Source organism: Podarcis tiliguerta, assembly GCF_965153285.1.
Source record: "Podarcis tiliguerta genome assembly, chromosome: 9".
NCBI classification, from domain to species: Eukaryota; Metazoa; Chordata; class Lepidosauria; order Squamata; family Lacertidae; genus Podarcis; species Podarcis tiliguerta.
Genome location: NC_139542.1, coordinates 9,489,676 through 9,510,422, shown reverse-complemented (window position 1 = coordinate 9,510,422; position 20,747 = coordinate 9,489,676). Strand labels below are relative to the sequence as shown.

Here is a 20,747-nt window from a genome sequence, read left to right as displayed (position 1 = left end):
CTTTTTCTTCATATGTAAAGAGATAGCACATAATGTATGTAAATTTTTAATCAATAAAGAATAATATTAAAAGAAAGAAACACTAACCAATAAACTGAAACTGACACGGGGACAAACAGAAGAAGACGCCTTCGCCCCGATATGGCTCCCCTTTATCACATACACAGCCCAACAAGACAACGACAAGAACCCACCAACAGCATACGAATCAATCTGGCTAACCTGATTCAAAAACACCCACCCAATCCACTCACACATTCACCACAGGTAATCACAAACAAACAACCACACCCTAGGCCAACCCCAACCTCTCTCACCACCAAAGAAATAAAGGTAAAGGTACCCCTGCCCGTACGGGCCAGTCGTGTCTGACTCTAGGGTTGTGCGCCCATCTCACTTAAGAGGCCAGGGGCCAGCGCTGTCCGGAGACACTTCCGGGTCACGTGGCCAGCGTGACGAAGCTGCTCTGGCGAGCCAGCACCAGCACCGCACACGGAAACGCCGTTTACCTTCCCGCTATAAAGCGGTACCTATTTATCTACTAGCACTTAAGGGTGCTTTCGAACTGCTAGGTGGGCAGGAGCTGGGACCGAAAGGCGGGAGCTCACCCCGCCGTGGGGATTTGAACCGCCGACCATGCGATCGGCAAGTCCTAGGCACTGAGGTTTTACCCACACAATACAACAAATACAACAAATACAAATACAAATACAACAAATACAACAAGCAAATAGTAAGAGAACCCACACAAGCGACACAAAACCCAACACATACACTAAGTAGAATAGAAGCCTTGCGACCCCATCCCACTCTCCACCTCTTTCCCCCTTTTCTTCCTAATGTTACACTAACGTAAACTGATCTGTAGAAAATGTAACTTGGAAAAAGAGACATTGCAGATACTTTGTAAACCAAGAAATCTCTAATAAAAAATATGTTTAAAAAAGGAAAGAAAACAACAAACAGCTGTGCAAGCCTTTGGGAGGCAGAGAGAAGAGAGGGCATCAGAGGAGCGAGGGAAGGAAAGAGAGGCGGAGGCTGGTGTTGCCTGCAGCACCCTTGACCATCATTCAAGGCACCCCAGGGTGCCACCCCCAACACAAGAATCTCTGTGCAGAGGATACTTGAATTGATAAATAAATAGATTTTGTAATATGTAATGCATATCAAACTTAACTGGACAAATTACTGTCGTTCTATGTTGTTCTTGTACTTATATGAAAATCAATAAAAATTATTGGTAAAAAGGAAAAAAAAGGCTAAAATGAAAAAAATGTAGCAAAGGTGGTACGGTTTCCAGGCCACTTTATTGCACAGTACAGTCCAATATGTTGTTGTTGTTTAGTCGTGTCCGACTCTTCGTGACCCCATGGACCAGAGCACGCCAGGCACTCCTGTCTTCCACTGCCTCCCGCAGTTTGGTCAAACTCATGTTGGTAGCTTCGAGAACACTGTCCAACCATCTTGTCCTCTGTCGCCCCCTTCTCCTTGTGCCCTCCATCTTTCCCAACATCAGGGTCTTTTCCAGGGAGTCTTTTCTCATGAGGTGGCCAAAGTATTGAAGCCTCAGCTTCACGATCTGTCCTTCCAGTGAGCACTCAGGGCTGATTTCCTTCAGAATGGATAGGTTTGATCTTTTTGCAGTCCATGGGACTCTCAAGAGTCTCCTCCAGCACCATAATTCAAAAGCATCAATTATTTGGCGATCAGCCTTCTTTACGGTCCAGCTCTCACTTCCATACATCACTACTGGAAAAACCATTTGTTGGCAAGGTACAGTCCAATATATATATATATATATATATATATATATATATATATATATATATATATATATTGTTTCTTAGATGCCTCCTCCACCTGTGGTTTAAAACAAGAGAAGGTGTCTCTTCCGGGAATGCTGGCAAAAATAAATATTCCCTCAACAAAAATGTCTCCAGAAGTGCTTTCCCCCCCTCCTTAAAAAAAGTTTAGGGGTACTCTAATTTTCCTACTCATATTGAAATAATGCCCCTCAATGAGGCCAAACTTAGATTCACAAAATGTTTAGGGGTGTGTGTACCCCTGTGTACCCCCAGAAAAAAGCACTGGTCTCCAGTGAAAAGAAGGCCGGTCTCCCCATGGGACACAGACATACAGAATATACTGCCTGGGGGGCAGGGAGAAAAGCTTTTACTTTGCAATAGCCCTGAAGCACTTCCTTTAGATTACATGAGGCAACCGGTAGGGTAGGAAAGAGGAAGAGGGAAATCCCTGTACTACACACAAAAGTGGCTCTTCAGTTAATGCTGAATAAATTCCAAAGAGGCAGCCATGTTCATCTCCACCCCCCACCGCCCCCCCGGAACGTGGTAGCTCCTTAAAAGTGATATTTACTGTGATGGAAGCTTTTTTGGGCCACAATCTACCCCGTTATGGCACAATGTTCACGCCACAATGAATGGGTTTGGTTTTTCAATGTGCCATTGGGCTGTTTTTCATAAAGGTAAAGGGGCCCCTGACCATTAGGTCCAGTCGTGACCGACTCTGGGGTTGCGGCGCTCATCTTGCTTTACTAGCCGAGGGAGCCGGCGTTTGTCCGCAGACAGCTTCCGGGTCATGTGGCCAGCATGACTAAGCCGCTTCTGGCGAACCAGAGCAGCGCACGGAAGCGCCGTTTACCTTCCTGCTGGAGCAGTACCTACTTATCTACTTGCACTTTGACATGCTTTCAAACTGCTAGGTTGGCAGGAGCAGGGACCGAGCAACCGTAGCTCACTCCGTCATGGGGATTCGAACCGCCGACCTTCCGACTGGCAAGTCCTAGGCTCTGTGGTTTAATCCACAGCGCCACCTGTGTCCCGCTGTTTTTCATAGTAGGCAGCAATTTTTTACTATCTTCTTCCTAATATGGATTTGGGTTTTTCCCTCCTCAGAGGCCAACCTTTGTTTCTTAATTTTTTTATTTATTTTTTGCTGATGTGAAAGTGTCACGGTGCTCATTGGGCACATGACCTCCAACTGCATTGTCTCAGACTGTGCTTTTTGCGTGCCATCACCCATTAATCAGACTGTTTACAATCCCCTTTCTTCCTTCTGCGTCCATATGTATACACCCCTGCCTTCTAACCCTCAGAGCAACCTCAGGAAGCAGACTCTTGCTTACCAGAGCCTATGACATGATAAATTTGTCAGTCTTTGAAGTGCCACATGACGGCTGGCTTTGCTGCAGCAGCGGTGCAGTCCTGCCCTGGAGATGTCTTTGCGGATGCAAACTCCACCCAGTTCAGTCAGACCTTAATCCCTGGTTAGATGAGTAGGCGATTGCCATCTAGCATGCTTACTCTTCCAGAAGTTTTCTTCTGAATGCCTGGCTTACCCTTTGCAAGGAAGAAGTTTTAAACTTAAGCTGGTGTGGTGTGGTGGTTTTATAGCGTTGGACTAGTGTTGGACTAGGAGCTGGGTTAGGGGACGCAGGTGGCGCTGTGGGTTAAACCACAGAGCCTAGGACTTGCTGATCAGAAGGTTGGCGGTTCGAATCCCCGCGACGAGGTGAGCTCCCGTTGCTCGGTCCCTGCTCCTGCCAATCTAGCCAACATGATGTTTGGAGTCTCTTGGAATCAGAGGCTGTGACAATGGAAGGAACAGGACCGTGCTAGGGTGTGAATGCTCCACACTCTGCAGGTTGTATGTGTGTAAATAAACCATATAGCATAAAGACACGACAGTCTCTGCTGAACCTCCTTGTCCAAAAGGAAACCCCCTGGAAGTGCTTCTTGAACCCCGGGAATCTCACACCGCTCGGAGACTGGGGGTGACACAGAACAAAAATAAAGGTAAAGGGACCCCTGACCATTAGGTCCAGTCACGGATGACTCTGGGGTTGCAGCGCTCATCTTGCTTTACTGGCCGAGGGAGCCGGTATACAGCTTCCGGGTCATGTGGCCAGCATGACTAAGGCGAACCAGGGCAGTGCACGGATTCAAACCACTGACCTTCTGATTGGCAAGCCCTAGGCTCTGTGGTTTAACCCACAGCGCCACCCGCGTCCCTGGAACCATAATAAGCAATCATAAATCCCTAGAGTTGGAAGGGACCGTGAGGGTCATGTAGTCCAACGCCCTTGTAGTGCAGGAATCTTTTGCCCAATGTGGGGCTCAAAAACACAATCCTAAGATTAAGAGTCTCATGCTCTGCCAACTGAGTTGTAATAGGAAGCACCTGCCAAACAACAATAATAAGAAGCACCTGCCCAGAAAAGTGTGGGTGTTTGTGAGTGAGAGAAAAATGGAAGAATAATATTTATAAATATATATATAATTTATTTATTTATTTTCCATTTAATAATATACATTCACATCATTATCCACTTTACATTATCCTGCACAAACCTTGGGCATGATAGCTTGTGCAAGTCCCATTACGTGAATGGGAGGCACAACTCACAGAGGTTTCTTTTTTACATATATTTTCCATTTAATAATATACATTCACATCACTATTACCCACTTTACCTCCCTGGCTCTTTAGAGCCTATCGAGCTCCCCCACCCCCATGGCTTTCAAAATTAACCTTTAGATCATTGCATTTTGTACGTTTTCCAATTCCAATTGGAAACAACTCAACTCAAAATTTAAATAAATATGGAAAGGTGGAAAACCTCTCCTTTCAAGTCTTCAGATAACCCTGCTAGCGATGTTAATTGCTTGCAATCATCTTTTAAATATCATATAAATTTACTGCTAGCGATGTTAATTGCTTGCAATCATCTTTTAGAGGTCGCAGAAATTTACTCCAGTCCTTTTGCAACGCTTGACCATGCTGGTTTCGGATTTTTCCTGCCGGCTTCCTCCACAGCGTCCAACCACAGAGCAACGGGACTCCAATTCCCGAGGGGGGCGGGAAACACTGCAAAATCCCCCTGGGAGCTGCTTCGAAAGCCCTCTGAGGGGGGAGATCTAACGCGGCCGGAGGTTAGCTCTCCCGAGCTGAGGCGGCGTGGCTCCTCCTCCTCCGGCTGGCCGGGGCCCCCGTGACGCTTCCCGGCGGCGAGAGCGCACCAGGGCTGGCAAGGGAATGGGATCCGGCTGCAGGAGGAGGAGAGAGAAGGAGGTGGGGACGGGCGGGAGGGAGGCGGCGCCCAGGCGACCGAGTCACGGCTTTAAATCTTGGACGGGCGAAGCGAGGAAGCTCCCAGCGCTTGGAGGCTGCCGGGTCTCTCTCTCTCTCTCCCCGTCGTCTCCGCCTCTCTCCCGCGCGCTCGCTTCTTCCCGCCGCTTCTTCTGAGGGGCTGCCTGGGCGCGCGCGCTCCCTCGCTCGCCCCCTGACGTGAGGCGAAGGCGAGCGGGCAGGGGGCACGACGCGCTCGCCTTGGAGGGAGCCGCTGAGGGAGCGGAGACCCACGCGCTGCCTTTCTCCTTCCTGGAGGGGACGGACTGACGGACTGGGCTCCGCGTCCAAGTTGAGGCGACTTTTTCTTTCTTTCTTTCTTTCTTCCCTCCCTTCCCTTCTCTCGCCCTCCGTCCGTCGCCGGGCTGCGCTGGGTGGCGCTGCCGGAGCTTCTGGGGCTGCGCCGAAGCCGCTCGCCGCCCGCCGGCGTGTGAGGAGGGAAGGACTCCGGTGGAGGAGGACGCGGGGCGCGCGCAGCTCCCGGCTCTCCTCGAAGGCGGCTTCTTCTTCTTCTTCTTCTTCTGCTGCTGCTGCTGCTCCGGCAGCTTCTTCTTCTGCTGCTGCTCCGGCAGCCCCGACCGGCCGCCGCGATGGAGGAGAGACGCAAAGGAGACCCCCGGAGGTAAGGAAGGCGCGACGGGGGTGGGCCGAGGAGGGGAGTGGCCGCCCTCTCGTTCCCGCTCGCTTTCCTTCCCGCAAACAGCTCACCTGCTCCCACCTGGCGCTTTTCTTCTTGCGTTCTCACAACCGCCCCGCCAGGTAGGCTAAGGCTGGGAGCGAGATTCGTGGATGGAAGCAGTGGCGTAGCGTGGGGGGTGCGGGGGTGCGGCCGCACCGGGCGCAACATCTGGGGGTTAGGGGGCGCAAATCCACGGGTTAGGGGGCGCAAATTACTTGCCTTGCCCCGGGTGCTGACAACCCACGCTACGCCACTGGATGGAATTGGAAGCAGGGTTCCCCCAGATCCATTCTAAGGAATACATGAAAATAGTTCGGGGTACTGCTTCTTTTTAAAAGGTGCTGCTAGACACCATGAAGTTGTTGTAGTAAGTGCCACACTTTTAACATGTTTTTTTGGGGGAAGAAGGTGCCGGTACTGTATACTCTTGAGACCCCCCTCCCCCCCAGAAAAAAGTACTCTGTTCGGGACAGGACTTCTTCACAGTTTGCTAGACTTGGAGAAGAAAAGTATTTTTAAACAATATTTCCTTGTACTTATTTATTTATAGCCTGGATTAAAATAAAGCAAAGCTTTTTGCTCGGGTCTGCTGACGAGGTTTAAATAATTGACAGGCACAAAGTGGGGATAAGATCGCAGATGATTTTTTGTTTTGTGTGAGGGTGGAATGATATTGGTGGTGGTGAAAAAGGGAACATAGGAAGGACTGTACAAATGTATGCTGCGGAGCATGTGCAAAGTGTCCCCCCCCCACGTCACATCTAACTTCCATATATTGGGAAGTGACCAAAGTGGGGGTAGGTGATTAAAAGAGGGGTTCTTGGGGCGATAGTTTAAGTTCTGACATAAGGTTCTGGAAGGGGTGTTGTGTGTTCAGAGTTGCCCGAAAGTTGTGCATATTGACCCGCTCCTTTTGCTTACGATCAGGTGTGATCATGGTTACTTAGTTGAGAAAGGCAAGCACTTTGCACATGCTCCGAGGAGCTCTCTTGTGAGGCTGAACCTGGGCATGGAAAGCGTGTATGCACATAGCTAAGGTTTGGTGAGTTCTGGCTAAAATGAAACTCTGCAGGGAGCCAAACCTGACCCAAGGAATTTTGGGGGTTGCAGGAAGAAGAGGAGAAAGGGCAATATTTGAGAGGTCTGGGCAAAGTAGTGGGAATGCAGAGAAGTTGTTTAGGGACTGCATAAAGGTATGATAGATGGACTGCAAGGTAATTTGGCAGAAAGATGAAAAGGGTTAGGGAGCATTTCAGCACTGGTTGTCCAAAGAGAGCAGCAGGGCTTAGTGGTTTGGTATATAAGTTGTAGGGTTACTGAAGAGAGGCTAGGTGTTTGGGGTGTGTGGGCTGGTGGGGAAAGACTGGCAAGGGAAGTAGTTTGGAAAGCAATGCTGGAGTTTGGGTTTCAAGGGCTGCTTGCTTGGAGGCGAGAGAGAGTGTGAGTTGCTGGATATGCAAGGATAGTTTGCTCAGAGGGATATGTTTAGGGTGAGCTAGACAATCAGGATTGGCTGAGACGGGGAAAGGGAATTATTTCTCGCTGTTGTGGGAAGGAAGCTGGGAGATATAATTTGCATAGTGGAAGAGAGTGATAGAGTAGCATTGAGGTTTATATCAAGACAACCAATGGGGATCTGTGGGAGGATTAGAGGTTTTTTCTGCTTCAGGTGGCCAGCAGATGGAGTGTGTTTTTGATAGAGGTCTCTTGTGATACAGGAACACTAGATGTGGGAAATAGTAGGGGTCAGGTCAGAGGGACTGCAAAGGGAGTCAGCTATCCCTGTTGGAATCTGAGCACAGCTGGGGTGGAGCTGAGGGCTTTGGGGGCAGCGAAGGAATGGGGCATATTTATTTTATAGCCCCATCCCTTACTGTCTCATAAGCAAAATGGAAGTCCTTTTCCGCCACAGAATTAAAAATCTAAACTAGCAAGTTGTGGAGGCCGGGGAGCACAGATATTATTAATATGCCATGGGAATATTTGGAGATGAGGTTTTGGGCTTGGAAGCATTCAGTTTATAAACCCAGGTAGATGAGATACTGAAAGTTGAGGACCAAGATACATGTTTCAAAGAGTTGTGTGTCCCTTTGCCTGTGCAATTTTTTTATTTAAAAAATAAACAAACATGAAAAGCAGCCTCTGGAGACTGCTGTCTTGAATGGGAGAGTAGCAGGCAGGAGCAACCATTTAAATCTTCCCCCTCCTGCCATTTACCCCTCCAAAATCACCTCTCCCAGCTGCTTTTTTCCATGGTGCGGGGAGAAAGTTGAGGACCTTGGTCTTTTTCATTTGTAGGGGAAAATCTACTTATGGAGTGTGCACTGAAATGGCTTAAGTGGGGGGGGGGGGCGAGGCTAAACAACCTTCCCACCAAGGTTGTAGTGGGATCTGCATTGCATGATTCAGAACACACAACTGTGCGTAACCCATAGTTTTGACTTGACTATGGTTTGGAAAGATCAATGGCAAGTTGGATGGAGTTGCGTTACTCACATGTGGAGCAGCTGAGGAAGGAGGCAGTGGGAAGTGATGAGGGAGGAAAATAGGGGCAGCGGGCTTGGAGGTTTTTGCATTGTGAGATGGGGATATATTAGGCTTTGGGAAGAGGCGCATTAAGAGTTGGTAGCAACTTAGCTATCGACCGGCGTACTTCTTTGCCAGAACTACCACCATCTATTGCTGCTAGTAGAGCCTTATAAATCAAGTATGCAAATGTAACTAGCTTGTAATTCCACCCACCTCCTAGCCTGCTGGCGAAAGGCATACAAAATGAAGAAAATAAAGCATTTTTATACTGTGTGCAGAAGAAGGATGGATTTCTCTATCCCTCCTCTGCCAGTCCGCTCACTCTCCTGTGCGTGCAATTCATTCTCGCCCGTTTCAACCAGGCTAATGCTTATTTTAAAGGCTCCACTCAGCAAAAAGCATGGATAAATGTATTTCTGGAACTCTGCCCTGCCTGTAGTAATTACCTTCTTACCTGCCCATTTCCTCCAGTTTTCACCACTGTGGCACATAAAGGTTTCTGCTGGGAATTTGCAAGGTTTGGGCTTAAACAGAGGAAAGAGCAGAAAGGTTGGACACACGTTTGTGGTCTGTAAGCGCCAGGCACCAAGCTCAGTCCCTCCTGAAGGAACAGAAGTGAGCTGTGTTGACACTGGTATTGGCTGGGCAAAGAAATGGGGGGGGGGCACTAGGTCAAGCCATGGTGCTAGGCAAGAGAGTTGCCTTGGGAGGTACTGTAATTCCCCACACAAGCACCACATTTTATGCCCATTTTTTTTGCATATTTTTGCAAAAATGCGGGGTGCGATCATTATGTGAAGCAAAAAAATTATTATTACTAAACAGTCTTTGCATGTTAACGTATCACTGTATAGTTTAGCTGTTGCGGGAAGATGCAAGTCTTGCCATATCGCATGCCTCACCTATGGCAGCTTCGCCGCTCCCTTTGTGCTTACGGAAATGCGATATACTGGCAATGCGTGAGAAATGCGTATCCATAGGCTACTGGTGAATACATTGCTGCTCCATTTAGGTAGTGAGACAAACAGAATTATACCAGCGCGGTTATGTGATGAAAGGTAATTAACCCAATTTTGGGACTGAAAAAACAGGGTGTGGTGATTATGCGGTGGCGATGATTATGTAGTGAAATACGATAGTGTGTGAATCTTGCCCATGCATCTGGTGGAGAAGTGTGCAGGAGAAAAAGACATCTTCCACTGTGTCATTTCTGCTGCTCTGAACCAGCCTTCTCCAACCTTCTTCAGATGTTTGGGGCTTTCAGTTTTCATCACCCCCAGACAGCTCAAGGTGTAGGGAAAAGGCGACACTAAATGCTTTTTTGTACCAGTGTTTAATTGCAGCCTGATCTGTCAAGTAAGAAAGGTGATGATGATCTTGCCAAGGGCTGATCTCGCTCTTAACGCAAAACAACTGTTCTCCAGTTCTGATTTTTAAAGTGCATCCTAGTAACCTTGGTGGGATGAGAAACAGTGAGGTTTTCATAGCCCACTTCTAGAAATAACTCATGCAAACCAGACACTCCCTCATGTAGTACCTGTCTGCGAGAAAGCGATAGCTAGTATATATTTGTTTGTTCAGAGGTTTGATTGTGCAGAAATAGCACAATCGTAGGCCCTTCTTAGTGTGCTTCCTTGTGAGAGAGGCGTGGAAGGTGGCACGGAGGCAGGGCCTTTTCGATTGTGGCTCCTCCTGTGCATGTGAAATGCTCCCTCAAGTGACGTCTGTCTGGTGCTGACACTAACATCTTTATGGCACATGACACTAACATCTTTATGGCACATTCCTTTTCTCCTGGGCGTAAGGTGACGTTTGATCCAGCCGAGTCAAAAGTTCTACTCTGGATTGCTGATAAGTCATTCCCTGCTCGCTCCCTTTGGCAAGGCTTTATGTATTGATTCAGTTGTTTACATTTTTGATAGATGTTGCTTTTAAACTTGACTATAAGTGCCTAGAGGCCACCACAACTACAATAATAAATAATAAAACAGATATGCCTCTCAACTCGTTTCTCTTTCGTATGGGTTTTGCTTCTCCCCTTTTACTCAGTCTTCGCCAACCTAATGATCTGCAAAAGTTTTGGACTACCAATTTGCTTCATCAGCCCCAGCCTGAGTCTCAGGGCCTCTGCATCTACAGAAAGAGCAATTTTTTTTTGCAGTGCGCATATTTTGCCAGTTTGGATGGCTGTAGAAACTATTGCATTCGATTTGTGTGTGTATGTGTACCCTCCTGGATCTGAAATACAAAATTCACATGGTTTTCCCTGCATTGTTCAAAATGTTGAGCCTTCTTCAGTTCAGGTGGCTTAGTCTTGTTGAAAGGTTGTATGGAACCTACACCAGCTCCTCTCTTCACCTGCTTAATATTGCATTTCCAGTTCAGTCTAGCATTGCGCTTTCATTTAGAAAAAGAACAACAGTGGATAAACACAAAAGCATTGTTTAAGGACTTGGTGTTGATTAAATCGGATGAAGTGGCATCGGCTCCCCATTTCTAGAAAGACGTGTTTCTATAAGGCATGTAATATCCAAACAATCTTACACTGTGCTAAGAGGAAATATTGCATGCCCACACTATAGTAGAATTAACTTCTTGCACAACCTTCCCTTTGCTTTCTTGAAATAAACTTCCTGCTAATCCTGGTGTGCTCTGTTCCCTCTTTTTTGGCCTTCTAAACTTGGTGTCTTAGCATCCTTTTGTTCTCTGTACAAACCCCCCCCCCCCAGATCACTATAATGTTGTAATAAGCCTGCCTTTTGTTTGCAGTCTTCTCCCCCTCCTTTCCTTGCTTTGGTTTTCACTGGTTGTGTGTCCGCTAGGAGACAGGATATGTGAGTGAATCTCCATTGCGCATAATGTTTCTTGGAAGTGGGGTGAAAACTTCTCCTTTTCAAATTGTGTTAGGGATTAGGTAAGCCTTTAGCTTTGCATTTCTTGCTTTCATCACTGTACAGTTTGTGGCACAGCTTATTCAACTTGAGTAACCTGTGTTTGCTTATTAATACTTTCAACTGCTCTTGATCTATAATCTTATCGGGCATCTTGCACTTTGCTCTTTCCTGTTCTCGTGTGGCGTGGTATAATTTTTTTTTTTTTTTTTAAATTCTTTTTATTGAGTTTCTCTTAAGAAAGAAAAAAAAAGAAAAAGATCAAAAAGAAAAAGAAAAAACAAAACTAATCAACAGATTAATAAACAATATCCATACATAACGCAGGAATGACATTCATTACCATTTTTGTCCTTTTCCTTAAAGCATTATATTTTTAAATATTTAAACCTTTTCCCTACACCTCCCTTGACCTCCTACCCTCCCGTTTTCGGGTTTCTTAATAAGAAGTTCTTTCTTTTCTGCAGCTATTAATTATTACTGGTTTGCGCGTCGTAGGACTTATATCAAACCTGCTATGGTTTTTAAGTCTCTGTAGTTACCTTCAATGTATACCATAAATTTTTTCCAATCGTTAACAAACTTTGTATTTTTTTGGTTTCTAATTTTTTGTGTCATTTTTGCTGACTCAACATACTCATATAATTTTGCTTGCCAATCTCTGATCGTTGGGATGTTTGGGCTCTTCCAATTTTGTGCAATTAATATTCTAGCAGCAGCCGTAGCATATTGGAAAAACGTCTTATCTTCTTTTTTTATTTCGTCCCCAATTATTCCTAGTAAGAAGGCCTCTGGCTTTTTAGGAAAGGTGTATCTAAGTATTTTCTTTAACTCATTATATATAAGTTCCCAAAATTTCTTCATTGTTTCACAGGTCCACCACATATGGTAGAAATTACCTTCTTTAATTTTACACTTCCAGCAAGCCTTGTTTCCTGTTTTGTATATTTTCCCTAGTTTTGCCGGTGTGATGTACCACCTATACATCATCTTTTCCAAATTTTCTCTAAGTAAAACACATGCCGTGAATTTCATTCCACTAATCCATAAATTCGACCACTTTTCATATTCTATATTATGTCCGAGGTCCATTGCCCATTTTGTCATGACCTCCTTAATTTCTTCATCTTTAGTTTCCCAATCTAATAATATGTTATACATTTTAGATAATAACTTGGATTTGCCTTCAATTATTTCTATCTGGAATTTAGATTTTTTCTCATTTATCCCTACTTTTTTATCTTCCTTCCAAACCGCATTCATTTGATGGAATTGCAGCCAGCCTGTTAACTTGTCTTTTAACTCCTCATATGTCCTCAATTTCCATCCACTCTCTGATCTTATCAGTAGGTCTTCATATGTCAGTCTTTCTCCTTCCATGTTTACTTTTTTGATTGTTAGAATATCAATTGGGGATAACCACCAGGGTGTTTTCCATTCCAGAAGTTTTTTATTTCTCTCCCAAACTTCATATAGTGGCCCTCTAATAATATGGTTTGAAAAACCTTTATGTACCTTTTCTTTATCTAGCCATAAATAGGCATGCCAACCGAACCTGTTGTTGAAGCCTTCCAAGTCTAGCAGGTCCGTATCTTCCAATCTTATCCAATCTCTGATCCAACAGAGACAGGAGGCCTCAAAATATAACTTCAGGTTAGGAACCGAGAATCCCCCTCTTTCTTTCCGATCTGTTAGTAATTTGAATTTAATTCTCGGTCTCTTCCCATTCCATATAAATTTCGAAAGAGTTCTTTGCCAATCTTTAAACATTGAGGGTGGCGTGGTATAATTTGATTGAATATAGATTGCGTTCCTCTGCTATATAGGCTAATCTACACAAAGCCCCTCCCCCCCGAAATCTGTCGCACTATTAGTGTGACCAAGAGACGGAACCTAAAATTTGGCCCCTATCCAAGTGCCCAGCTTTACTTTCTCCCATATAAGTCAACGTGGAAAAGCAAAGCCCTGCACAGGGGGAGGATATTGGATGGGGTGGCAAGATCTGCTGCCTCCCTCATACAGTACTGTACAACTCACATATTGGCAGAGCTCCTTCAGGGTTCCACAGAGGCACTTGACTTTACTCTTCGGGTTCTTGCAATATACAAAATTCCCTCCATTCTTATCTGCATTTGATGGGTGTTTTGCTAGGCCATTCAGAATTCCTGGGAACTGTGAACTGTGAACTGTGCGTTGGAATAGAAGGGTGGATGAGGGGACCTAATGAAACATTTTTAACAGGGGGCAGAGCAATGAATGCTGTACATGTGGCCCATTCTCTCTTCTCGCTGCTTACTGGGTGGCCCCCTGGGGGAGAAGCAGTCGAGTACCTTCCTCGCTCAAACACACATTCCATATGAATGCCTTTATGTGTGGAGGACATCCAATTCATTTCACTCTTCCCCATAAAGCAGCAGCTGGAGCATGTGGATGAGGCTTATGCATCAGGTGTTTCTGTTCCAACCTGTATTGGAGGCAGGTGTTTCTGTTCCAACCTGTATTCATAACCACCAGTGCTGTTTCTCTTCTGCTGCTGTTCAGTTTCCACCAAATACTACATAACAGTGGTACCTTGGGTTAAGAATTTAGTTCATTCCGGAGGTCCACTCTTAACCTGAAACTGTTCTTAACCTGAAGCACCACTTTAACTAATGGGGCCTCCCGCTGCCGCCACGCCGCTGGAGTACGAGTTCTGTTCTCATCCTGAAGCAAAGTTCTTAACCCGAGGTACTGTTTCTGGGTTAGCGGAGTCTGTAACTTAAACAGTCTGTAACCTGAAGTGTCTGTAACCCGAGGTACCGTATTTGTCTTGTTGTCTGCTGTTTAACATAGGTTACGTAACATATGTAATTATTTATGTAAGTTGAATCCATCTCGGCATAAAGGAAGCATTGAAACAATGTAAAGTAATTAATAACATACCATTTGCAGATTTTAAAACGGCAACAATGTTAATGGATACCAATAGTCTGTGCTTGTTTGATTTGAGTTCCCGACCGTACACAAACTGCAACAATTTCTGCTGCCTTTTCCATTTTCGCCACAATTTTTTTTGGCTTCCCATTGCAAGTATGTTATTAGGGGCTGATGCTCAGGTTTGTTTTGCAAGCCAAACCCTCCACCTGCCGCCTCGGTCACTTGCCCTGCCTGTCTCCAGTGTTTCCCTCCCCCTGGAGCATACTCAGTCTGTCACCAGCACGACAACGGACTAGAACAAATATAGCATAGAGAGACATGCACTGCGCATGATGGGGAGTGGAGAGGAAGAGGCAACATGCCTGAGGCCAGCTTCCGATTTGCAAACTATTTTATGCAAAAATTTCCAGAGGGGGTAGTAGCCATGTTAGTCTCTTGCAGCAAAACCAGCCAGAGTCCTGTTATACCTAAAAGACTAACAAATTTATTATGTCATAGGCTCTTTCCTGGACAGAAGCCCAGTTTTTCAGATGCCTCTTTAAGGTGCCACAGGACTCTTTGATTATTTAATGCACATAGCCTGCTGTATAGCCTGCAGTGAACCATGGGAAAGCAATACCACCTTTTGGGTGTTGGGTGTTCTGTTCCTTCAGTATTTAAGAAATCACAAGGATACATAGGTCTTATTACATGTCAAGCCACTATTTCTCATCGCTACTATTGGTATCGTCGTAGAACTTTGGCTGCAAAGCCTCCACACAGTGCTGTAGAACAGCAGGAGAGGCTTCAAGGCTTTCAGGTGGAGACAAATGCACCTAGCATATCATTGCCATTGTAGGCTGGCTCTGCAGAAAGGCTTAGGCTTACATGTGCTTTTGATAATGGGTGATGCAGTTTGGTTTCGCGTGTTCAGGACAGAGGTGTAGGAAGGCACCTGGAGAAGAGGAGGTTAAGGGGTGATATGATAGCCATGTTCAAATATATAAAAGGATGTCACATAGAGGAGGGAGAAAGGTTGTTTTCTGCTGCTCCAGAGAAGTGGACACGGAGCAATGGATCCAAACGACAAGAAAGAAGATTCCACCTAAACATTAGGAAGAACTTCCTGACAGTAAGAGCTGTTCAACAGTGGAATTTGCTGCCAAGGAGTGTGGTGGAGTCTCCTTCTTTGGAGGTCTTTAAGCAGAGCCTTGACAACCATATGTCAGGAGTGCTCTGATGGTGTTTCCTGCTTGGCAGGGGGTTGGACTCGATGGCCCTTGTGGTCTCTTCCAACTCTATGATTCTAAGGTCAGGTGGTACCCAGTGTGGAAAATTTCTAGTCACCCCCCCATTGATTTTTTTTTTTTTGCCGGCAAAAATGGTTTTACGTTATTTCATATTTCCTTACAAAGGAATAATAAGTAATAATAATAAACTTTTATTTATATCCCGCCCTCCCCGGCTGAAGTTGGACTCAGGGCGGCTAACATCAGATGCATAACACTGATATAAAATCAAACAATAATTAAATTACCTCCTAAAAACATGTCAAAATCAAATTAAAGTCTACTTAGATGGCTTTCTGCAGGGTTAGGGTTGGGAGCAGTAAGTGCTCCACTGAATTGAAATTTCGGCCTTCACGGCATAGGAAAACGGCCAAGTAAACAGCTATTTTCGTGGAGGAGGGTCAATATATTAACTGATATGCATGAAATTTCATATATAGCTATATAATCCCTAGTGTAGTAAGAGAAGACCTTTGGAGCAGGCATTTTTTTTTAAAAAAAGTTTTTTTTATGATCTGCCCTAGTAGGGCAGTAATTGTTTCTTGATAATTTGTCACCCCCCTCCATGATGGAACATGGGGGACCCCCACTTCCTACACCCCTGGTTCAGGACCCAGCTAGGGAATGAATGTCCCTGCAAGTCATGTTGCTGTCAGATCCTGTCAGCATTCCATTCAACTGATAAGTTTGGACATTTATTATTTTTAATTTTTGCTAGTGCACGGCAGATATCAAGATTTAAGTATCCAATGTTATCAGCAGAATATCCCCACTTGCTGATTTTGCATAATCTGAAAAGGGGCCTGTACGATTTGACATGCTACTATAGAATATAAACCTGGTTATCCCCCCCCCACCACTCCCTAATTCCCCGTTGTCCAGTCTCCTTTGGTGTCGTGTTTTCATTGCTTACGGGTGTAGGTGTTCACAACAGAATCACAACGAACAGTGCAACTTCTGTGAGGGAAGCGAAAGGTCAGTTTGGATGGGAGAGAAATGAAATTCACATATGGTGTACTGAAGGTACTTCCGGGAGAAGCTATTAGGTCGTTGGGATGGCTGGGATGTTAGAAGCAAAGAGGTGAGGAATTTTAAGGAACAGGGAGGGTGAAAAGCAGCACTGTAGTCTGAGATGCACGAATTTGAGAGAAAGGTAGAGGGGAAAAAGTAGTAACAGGAAAAGGCAGGGTTTTGGGGTGGGGTGGGAGGAAAACTCACATAGGACGTGGGGCCAGGAAAATTTGTATTGTTTCAGCGGTGGAGCTGGCAAGCAGAACTGAGATGGAAAAGAGTAAGAAGTGGTCTGGAAGTCAGGGGTGCTGTGAACGAAGCACACATCTAAGCAGGTAGCAGTGGGAAAACGAGTTGGTGGAGGCAGCAGATGCCTGAGAAAGAAAAGAGCTGAAGGCACACAGAGTGGAGAAAATTAGGATCTGAGGAAGTGAAGAGCCTTCATTCTCGACATGCATTTTGGTAAGCTAGTGGCTTTGCTGCGCAGGACAAACTTATACAGAACATGGTGAGACAACTTACTTTAAGACCATTATTTGCTTGTAAAGTATGTTGTTCTTGAGCTTACCTGGCTGTTAGTGAGGGCGCTAGAACCTAATTGGAGAAAGTTTTGTTGCAACAGCTGCAAGTCAGGCTGACTCCCCAGGAACAGTTCTTGCTTTCACATTTGAATAGGTTCATCAATAACGGAAGTATGGCTAGTTGCTGCGAATCGACTGGTGCAAATTAATATCTGTTAACACCTCGGGGCTCTGGTAATACCTGATGCTAAGCAGCATTGAAAAGCCAATTTAATAAGACAAAATTATTTCTTTCTTTTGAAGAGGGAGAAGAAGTCTGTCGAATACCAAACGTTCTGCTCAGTAGGGAATAAATATTCCTATCAAGTATCTGGTTCATTTAACGAGGAGTTAATGAGGATAAATGGATGCACCAGGCCTTGGTAATTGCTACCATCTCCATTTCTCTTTAAGTGCTTCCTAATGGTTGCATTGTTCGAAAGAATGTGTAAATATTGACAAGAAATTAACGGTTTGCTTGGTTAAAGCAACAGCTCCTGTGTCTGACCATCTGTTGCTGTTAAGACAGCCAGATGTCAGCGTGTGCAGAAATAAAGAAATGGATTGGCTTTTCCAGCATTCGGTCTGTCTTTGTTTATGGAAGTCCAGTATCCAGGAACACAGTTAGAACATAGCACCGTGGCCTGTAGACTCCGCACCTTCTCAGTTTTCAGCTTAATGAGATTATCGTGTTGCTGATAGCTCATACTGTACAATTGAGAGAGGAGAGGCGAAAGCTCCTTTTCAATATGCCCCTTCTGTTCTCTGACGTAAAATATGTCAAAACTAGCATGCGATTGGCGCGCAGGAACTTTCTCTTCACAACGCTTTAAGCCACTTCTAACTAGAAATACAGGAAATCTCTTATTATGGTGGTGTTGGGGGAAGAAACTTTCCTCATTAGTTCCTGGAGGCTTCCTGTCCCAGCATAGCAAATTTGGTTATTCAAACTGCTAAACCAGTATTGATAAGGTCAGGTCGTCCCCCGCTCCTGTGTGGTGTAGTGTTTAGCCTGATGGCTCTGTGAGCAGCGCAATATAGGAGATTTAGCATGTGTGTACAGAGGGCTTTAAAAACCATTCAGCACATATTTGGCCCTTTCGTAAGTTTCTGTGCCTGAAGTTTCTTGGGGAGATTTCATTGGAAACCAGGTCCTACGGGAAAGGATTGCAGCTATTTTCGGAGTTATGAATATTCCTTTTAGTATGGTTTCTTGGAAATTTGTTTCCCCATAGCCTGCTTATTACAATTGTGTTTGAAGATCTGGCAATGTGCAACTTTGGTGCAGAAGAGGCATTAGTACGGGGGGTGGGGAACCTAAGGGCCAGGGGCTGAATGTGGCCCTTGTGTCAGGAGCTAGCCAGCAATAAATCACACAGTGTAAGTTGGAGTTAACCCTTTATTAGCAAAGACACCGTCAGCACAAGAATGTCAGGTCTAACGAGCATAGCAACTCATCACTGGTAGGTCTTGCCCCCATGAAGCAGTTGCTGAGATGAAAGGTGTCTGCCTCCCCAAAGATGCCTAATTCCCCTCCTCTACAGGTCCCCCCCTCAGCAATTAGAGACTGTGCCTATGTGAAGCCAACCTCTCCTCCACCCTTTTCATGCCGATCTTGGTTCTGGGAGACCTGGAGGGATGGGAGCTTGTCATAGCAGCCTGTCACACCTGTGACTCTTCACCAGCCAGACTCATCTCTGCCTCTTGACCTCCCTCCTCTCAGACCTTCTGCCTCTGATTCTCGACTTCTCTCTGCCACAGACTCCCCCAGCTCACTAAGCCCTGTTACCTCTTCAGCTTCTGATACCTTCTCATCCTGGTCTTCTCCCTCTGACCACTCGTCATTGTCCTACCACCACTCCCAGGGTTCTGAACCTTCTTCCCTTGGTGGTTCCTCAGCTAGCTCCTCCCACCATTCCTTTGCGTCCAACCAGTCCATGACACCCCCAGGCCTCTCTGTCTGGCCTTTGGGACTCTCCCCAGGTCACACGGCCACGCCAACCACACTTGATTTCCCCAGGTCACATCCCTTAGTGACCTTGATTTGCACTCTCCTTTTATGTCTTTGCCAGACTGGAATGTGTGCTTGGATTTTATATTCCTCCTTGCTTGTGTACCCACTTGTTCCTGTGGCCCAAACCACCTCTAGTATTCAGCCCTAGTAAGTTGCCCATTAGGGAATCTTGCCCCCGGGTGGGAAAACATTCCTCACCCCTGCGGTAGGAGCAACCTGATTTCTTCAGTTTTACTCCCAAGTTGAATATCCACCTCGCAGTTTATGGAGAAGGTTTGTGGCCTATTCTTCTCCCTGATAGGATGACTTTTCCATGAATGTGGGGATTTTTTTTTTCTTAAATGGGAGAACTCAGACAAACTTTCTTCCCTACCTGCTCCCAGGTATGGCATTGTCCAGACAGTCTGTTGTCTAGGGCTGGGCGATATCTGACTTCCAACATGTTGATATATCAGCAGCTAAACATCACGAGATACCAATATTTCACTATGTCTGGAATGAGGATGGAGCTATCTATGCAGAGGCATTGGCTGGTTTCATGGTTTCCCCCGCATTGTGGTTTTCTCATAACACCCACCCACCCTGATTTATGATATAATTGACAGATCAAACATTTAAATGATATCATGATATGGACTTCAAACCATTTTTGGACGATATATCGGCCTATCTCCCAGCCCTATGGTATATCATAGAATCATAGAGTTGGAATAGACCACAAGGGCCATCGAGTCCAACCCCCTGCCAAGCATGTATTATGTCTATGCATGTATGTCTATGCATGTATTAAAAGATTTATATACATATACTTTATGGATACCAGGGCAGGGTGCAGAGCAGAAAATAAAAACAACCAATAGATACTAAAATACTCCATCAACCAAATGAAACAGCTAAAAGCCACAGAGCAGGTGGAACCATTACGCTGCATTTCACATTTGGCCTGGCCCTTAATCTGTAATATAAATGCTGGTCCTGATCCAGCTAAACTCCGTTGTTTCTTTTAAGCCCTATTGCATTAATGGAGATTATGTATGTTGTGACTGTCTTAAGTCCTGTTCGTTTCGATGAGGCTTAAGCCCCACTGACTCTAGTTGGATTTGAGTCACAGGTACTATGCCTTTTGCAAGACGCCTGTGTTTTGTTGCATTAGCTACTCGAGCTTGAATGAATTCATTATTCAGGGTGAATTGGGGAGGGATAGTGATTAGCAGGGCTGTTTGATTCCTTGCAGAGGCTTATACCCCTGTCTTCTGGAGTGTCTCACATAGGGATGTGAAATATGATGGTATGTTGCTGTGTGAAACACAGTAAAAAAACAAGGTGTCTGTGGTTCGTATTAAGTGATTTATGTCCTAGCACTCTGCTGAACTTGCTCCCTTACAGTAGCCTCCTTTTTCTCAGCTGTTCCAAACTCTCTGTGAACCTGTAAGGAGGTGAGTTGGATTACCTGTATGGCTGGCACCTGCCTCTGAAACCTGTGACCTACCAAGCCAAACATAGCTCGCAGGTGTATCAGGCCCACCTTGGGCCTCATAACTGTCCTGTTTATTTGCCGCATGCCTGCTAAAACAGGCAGAGCTTTGAGTGCCTGGAAAATAACAATTCGAAGCTTGCAGGCAACTGCACTGTAATGGTATTTTGAGGGAGAGGTTTGCAAATGTGATAAAAGCACGATGGTTGGTATTAGAGCAGGATGTACGGCTCTGGTGGAGCATTGTTCTTCCTAAG

The 20,747-nt window shown here is 45.4% G+C and overlaps 1 protein-coding gene and 1 long non-coding RNA gene across 4 annotated transcripts in view; both read left to right on the top strand.

Moving 5' to 3' along the window:
- The first annotated feature begins 1,869 nt into the window (after nt 1-1,869).
- LOC310657754 overlaps nt 1,870-20,747 on the top strand; it is a 197,638-nt gene continuing 178,760 nt past the window's right edge. Inside the window, exon 1 of the long non-coding RNA XR_014501899.1 lies at nt 1,870-2,068. This is a non-coding gene — a long non-coding RNA (uncharacterized lncRNA). The remainder of the gene's footprint in view (nt 2,069-20,747) is intronic.
- The window catches only part of SLC4A4 (solute carrier family 4 member 4), a 190,775-nt gene continuing 174,945 nt past the window's right edge, over nt 4,918-20,747 (top strand). The window contains exons 1-2 of one of the 3 annotated variants that reach the window (XM_083398253.1): nt 4,918-5,647; nt 5,694-5,770. In XM_083398253.1, coding sequence (XP_083254379.1) covers nt 5,739-5,770 — 32 coding nt within the window. In that variant the 5' untranslated portion in view covers nt 4,918-5,647; nt 5,694-5,738. The remainder of the gene's footprint in view (nt 5,648-5,693; nt 5,771-20,747) is intronic. The other 2 variants (XM_083398254.1, XM_083398249.1) reach the window with 2 other exon arrangements.